This window comes from Bison bison, unplaced genomic scaffold, assembly GCF_000754665.1.
Source record: "Bison bison bison isolate TAMUID 2011002044 unplaced genomic scaffold, Bison_UMD1.0 scf7180017864309, whole genome shotgun sequence".
In the NCBI taxonomy this organism is placed as follows: Eukaryota; Metazoa; Chordata; class Mammalia; order Artiodactyla; family Bovidae; genus Bison; species Bison bison.
The window spans coordinates 6742755-6748962 of NW_011494881.1; the positions used below are offsets into that span (position 1 = coordinate 6742755).

The 6208-nt window shown below is 36.3% G+C and overlaps 1 protein-coding gene across 1 annotated transcript in view; it reads left to right on the forward strand.

Annotated features, from left to right (window-relative positions):
- Positions 1–1987: 1987 nt before the first annotated feature.
- The window catches only part of MCU (mitochondrial calcium uniporter), a gene marked incomplete at its 5' end in the record, with an annotated part of 179731 nt that continues 175510 nt past the window's right edge, over positions 1988–6208 (forward strand). The window contains one exon of the mRNA XM_010852264.1: positions 1988–2026. Within this exon, the coding sequence (XP_010850566.1) occupies positions 1988–2026 (39 nt within the window). The remainder of the gene's footprint in view (positions 2027–6208) is intronic.

The following is a 6208-nucleotide window of genomic DNA, read 5'->3' on the forward strand; positions in this document are numbered from 1 at the left end:
AATACTTTTTTGGCTATAATTTATTTAGATTGAAAGCTTAAATTATTTGCTTGTTTTTATTGGGTGGATTCTGATGCCTCAAGAATGAGTAAACTCAACTGCCTGTTTCTTTGGATTGTGGTTCTGAGGAAAAGCGTGCTGAATGGACCTGCAAGTAAAAGAGGTTTTTTTATTTTTTGCTAGTTTTGTTTTGGTAGGAATGATTAGATGGGAGGAGAAGAGGGGATTGCGAATTCAGAATGATTGTTGTTTTTTCACTGTTGCTGTTTTTCTTGCACATCACACTGTTTTTTTCCCCCACAAATTATTTCACCCATAAATAGTGTAGGATGGAGAGAGAAGATAGGTATGTAAACAGGCTTTTAAAAATTGTTCTTGGAATGTCCCCGGTGGCCCAGTGGTTAAGACTATGCATTTCCATTGCAGAGGGCGTGGGTTTGACCCCTGATCAGGGAACTAGGATGCCACACAGCACGGCCAAAAAATAAGATAAGCTTATATTTAAAATAAATAAAAATAAAAATTACTCTTCTTGTTTTTCGATGATCTCTAATTAAATGGCCAAGAGTAAAGCATTTGAAAACATACTTTCTAAACCAGAGAGTTGTATGGATATGCAAATGAGTTGAATTTTTTTTTTTTAACTGTGCCAAAATTTCTTAAGTTTTATAAACTTGTTTCTGAAACTGGCGAAAGTTCTTGAGTGAACTTCGATAGGCTGACACCTCTATTTCTGGGAAACTCCTAAGTTTTTACTAATATTTCTTATTTCTGTATAGTTTATCACGGTTCTCTGTTTTTCAAATGCTAGAATGGTAGGGGTATGTGAAAAAAATTTCCCCTTAATACTATTTCTAAAAGTATTAATTTAAGAGTTGTTGCTTCAGATTCTCGCTATTTTTATTTCTCTTATGATTCTGTTTTTATTTTATTATTATTTCTCTATGATTCAATTTTATTTCTGAACGATTCAATACTTTCTCTGGGGAAAAAAGTGTATTTCAGAGTTTCTCATAACCAGTCTGGATTTAGTCTAGGTTATAATTCATTTTCTTTTAAAAGTGCTCTCTTGTCCTAAAGGATTGCTTGTAATAAGAATGACTTGAACTTTTCAGACTTCCTTTTCTTTTTCGGCATTAAAAGCTGAGGTACCCATGTCAGCAGGCTCAGGAGGGCCTCTCCTTTGACATTGACTTTACATTTTTCTATTCTTTTAGGTCTTTCGCTACCATTCCTACAGTGGTTGGCAAGATAATCGTTTCCACCTCACTCTCCATGTACCATGCCAGTGACAGCTGCTAGAGTGTGGAGCTGGTCTGTGGGAGTCAAGTAAGTGCCTTTTTTACTATTTGGCATGGTTTTTGCTTACTTTGCAAAGCCATGGAGAGGAACTCCTTAAGATTAGTTTTTAAAAAGGCACTTGCTTGATCCTTGTGGGCCGGCTCTTTGCTCCAGCCTGCTGTTGAATATCTGGTAGCTAACATGAAGCTGAATTTAGCAAGGTGACTAACACAGAAGGGAACATTTTTACTAGGATAGACCCTATAAGGATGATAAATACGATCTTGGCTTGATTAGACCATTTATACTGATGAAAAACCCCTGTCCCATCCCAGAATGAATCAAACTTCTAAATTAGTTCAAACAGTTCGTTACTCTGGCCTCCTGGAAATTTAATAGGTTATGGATGACTAAGGGTCTATTGTTCTAAACCAGCTGAGTTACATGGAAACAAAACAGCTCTCCCAGCAAAGCCAGTGACCTTGGCAGTTTTCTGAATTAATTTAGCTTACTATAAGGAAGAAGTGATTATTGGTGTTAATGAGATTTGGGTTTCTGTATTTGTTGCTAAAGTTGCTAAAACTTGGTATTTTACTTTTGCAGGTCACCTTGTAAATTTTGCCTATATAAATTAACACACCCCCTGTTATGTCATAACAACCATGTAAGGGAGAGTGTTTTCCTGCTCTGTCTTAGGTATTGGTGATGTGACCTGTTCACGCAGGGGAAACTTGAACATTCTCAGGTATGTGAAGATCCTGATTCATAAGCATTTTTTCCCTGCAAACAAAACACAGTTTATTTCAGTGGAGTAGTTTTACAAAATTGAGCTTGTCAGTTGATTTTCTTGCCCCTGATATATAGAATAGGAAGTGGCAAACTATAACCAAGACCATTGCTTGTTTTTTATAAATAAAGTTTTATTGGAACACAGGCACATTTGTCATTTACATGTTGTCTGTGACTGCTTTTGTATTAATAACATTTGAGTTGTGACAGAACCCACATGACCCACAAAGCCTAAAATAATTGGCTCTGTTAAGAAAAAGTTTGCTGATTTCTCCTACAAAAGAACCAAACTTCAAGTTGTACTTAGAGATAGACATGGTGTGACTACAGTTGAATTCATTAGGTTAGCTGAAAAGTGATAAAATTGAAGCTAGAAGCTAGGTCTCCGGCTTCCTTGCTCAGGGTTCCTTCTGCTAGGTCTTAAACCACATTAGAGCTACTTGTTTTCCCTACTAGCTGTAAGGCACAATCTTTTTTCCTTTATTTTCTGTGAAGTAAAAGCAAAAATTCAATGATTTAAACCACAAAGATATGATTTATTGGAGAATTGACCTTACTTGGAGTTTGGATGCTTTTATCGTTTGAAGGTAACTGGGGAATTGCTTCTTAATGAATCACTAAGTGCTTATAGTGTATACTCAAAAAAGGTTAGGTTAGTTGGATTGAAAAGAAGTCTAAGCCTGCATAATAATTTTATAGCTAGGAGCAAAACCAAAACTGGCACAGATAGAAAGCTTCCTTCATGTATTTGTGTGTCTAAGCTCACAGATAGCAGGATTGTATGTGTATGTATGTGTGTATGAGTGTCTAACAGCTCAAAGTGCATTTGGATTGTGTCCTAAGAAGAGTTTAGCAGGTGTACTACAATCTGTAGATTATGTTATGAGTTTTAAATGAAGTTTTAAAGATAAATTTTATTTTAAAACAGTTTTGGATTTACAGGAAAATGACTAAGATTGTATATAGAATTCTCATAGATACCCCTTCCCCATTTTCCCTATTATTAACATCTTACATTAGTATGGTGCATTTGTTATAATCAATGAGTGTATATATATATATATAAATAAATAGTAATGAACCAGTATTGATACATTATTATTAACTAATCCATGCTTTATTCAGATTCCCATAGTCTTTGCATAATATTCTTTTCCTGTTCTAGGATTAAATGAATTTTATTAGCATGTTCACTGATGTAGAAGGCATTTATATGACCACCTGAGTATTAAACTAGTTTTGAAGTCTTTCAGTTTCCAGGAGTATGATTAAATGAGTACAGGCTTAACTACTGCAGACTTCTGACTTGTAACATTTATATTCTGTAACTTGTCAAGAAAGTACTTACTTTTAATAGCAACGGCTCTTCAGTTTGTTCCTAAATTTTTAGTATCATCAATTCCAGAAAGGACAAGACAGACTTGGTTACTTCTGTTATTGTCATATGCAAAATTGCTGGTGAAAATATTCTAAAATAAATTGCTTTCTTTGGAAGCAGTGCAGATCAGCCATCCTACTTCAATATGTTTACCCTCCTAAAAGTATTTTTTTAAGTCAGCACCTTCTGATGAATCATTAATCATTCAAATTTCCTCAAAAAGATCTTAAACTATTTCTTCCTTAAAGTGTATGTTATTTACTAAAGTTAAACACATGTATGCTCTGTGACTCATCAGTTCCACTCCTAGATTTATATACAACAGAATTGTGTGCATGTAGTCACCAGAAGACATGAACAAAAACGTTCATAACAGGACTACTTGTAATAGTTCAAGCTGGAATTTTCCTAATGCCTATCAACAATAAAATGGGCAGATAGTTTTCTGGCATGATCACACAGTGAATGTTAAACATTGATCACGGTGAACAGAGAATAGCTATTTATAATAATATGTGAATTTTACAAATATAATGGTGTCTGGCAAAAGAAGCCAGGCACCAAACAGTATTCACTTACATATATCTCAAAAACAGATAGAACTGTGTGTGTCAGGAGACTGATTATCCTTGGTGGGGGTGGGGAAAGTGTTGGGATTGGGGTATGAAGGAGTTTCCTGAGGTGCCAGTGATGTTCTATTTCTTCTTTTGAGTACTGGTTACATGGATGTGTTCATTTTGTGAAAATTCACCAAGCATGTATTTCTCTCTATTTATGTTATTCTTCAAAGAAAAAAGTGTACAAAAGTATTAGCAGCTCTGAAAAACACAGAAAATTCATTGTCAACATTTGAAGGTTATGTGGAGAAAACTGAACAAATTAACCTCATATCTTAGAATATGTGGTGTCTGAATTATAGAATTATCAAAGTGCCGTTGTGTTACTGGAGCTGAGTGAGATGACTAAAGTAGGTGTTAATGACTGCTCTTTATTGTAACCAGGTTTGGGGATGCCTCCGAAAATACTTCATCCATTCTTTACTATGGAAAAGACTTACAAGCCAAGTAGTTGCCGCTTGGATATGCTGGTGTATTTATACATGCTGGATTTTCTCCTTCCCTCTGATTGTCGTTAAATCAGTGAGTGAGCTTTCAAACGTAACCAGAATGTAGAGTTTTTTCCCCAAATGGCACCTCTTTTTTGACTTCACTTTTTTTTTATTGATACCTTTGATTCTCTATTGTGTTTCATAGGTATTGCATTTTTTACAAATTGAAGGTTCGTGACAACCCTGTGTTGAGCAAGTCTGTCAGCACTGTTTTTCTGACAGCATTTGCTCACTTCAGGTCTCTGTGTAACATTTTGGCAGTTCTTGCAATATTTCAAACTTTTTCATCATTTGTTATGGTGATGTGCGATCAGTGGTCTTTGATGTTAGTACTATGACTGGCTGAAGGCTAAGAAGATGGTTAGCGTTTTTAGCAATAAAGCATTTCCACAGGTGTGTACTTTTTTTCAGACATAATGCTATTGCACCCTTAACAGTACAGTAAACAGACAGAACTTCCAGATGCACTAGGGAACCAGGAAAGTCATGTGACTCACTTTATTGCAATATTTGCTTTATTGTGGTGGTCTAGAACCAAATCCGTAGTAACCTGTGAGTTATACCTATATCCCATCCTTTTATCTAGTAACTAAATCCTAGTTGGAGCCTATCTTTCTCATCTCACTTATCTTATACTCTATGTTCCCTTTATCACCATCCTTCCTTATAGTAGAACTCTTACCATGTGTCTGGACATTTGTCTAAATAGCATCTCAACTTTTCAGTGTTCCCTCTGCAATCAGTCCATTCTGTATCTTCTTGCCAAATTTATCTTTTAAAAATCTCACCAAAGCATGTCCTCTCAAAAAACTTTTACATGGCACCACCTTTAGGATTTAATATAAATACCTTAGTCTGATATTCAGTTCAGTTCGGCTCAGTCATGTCTGACTCTTTGTGACCCCATGGACTGCAGCATGCCAGGCCTCCTGTCCATCACCAACTACCGAGTTTACTCAAATTCACGTCCATTGAGTTGGTGATGCCATCCAACCATCTCATCCTCTGTCGTCCCCTTCTCCTCCCACCTTCAATCTTTCCCAGCATCATGGTCTTTTCTAATGAGTCAGCTCTTCACATCAGGTGGCCGAAATGTCGGAGTTTCAGCTTCAACATTAGTCCTTCCAATGAATATTCAGGACTAATTTCTTTTAGGATTGACTGGTTGGATTTCCTTGCAGTCCAAGGGACTCTCAAGAGTCTTCTCTCAACACCACACTTCAAAAGCATCAATTCTTCGGCACTCAGCTTTCTTTATAGTCCAACTCTCACATCCATGCATGACTCCTGGAAAAACCATAGCTTTGACTAAACGGACCTTTGTTGGCAAAGTAATGTCTCTGCTTTTGAATAGTCCATCTAGGTTGGTCATAACTTTCCTTCCAAGGAGTAAGTGTCTTTTAATTTCATGGCTGCAGTCACCATCTGCAGTGATTTTGGAGCCCCCCAAAATAAAGTCTGTCACTGTTTTCACTGTTTCCCCATCTATTTGCCAAGAAGTGAAGGGGCCAGATGCCATGATCTTAGTTTTCTGAATGTTGAGCTTTAAGCCAACTTTCACTCTCTTCTTTCACTTTCATCAAGAGGTTCTTTAGTTCTTCACTTTCTTCCATAAGAGTGGTGTCATATGCATAACTGATGTTATTGATGTT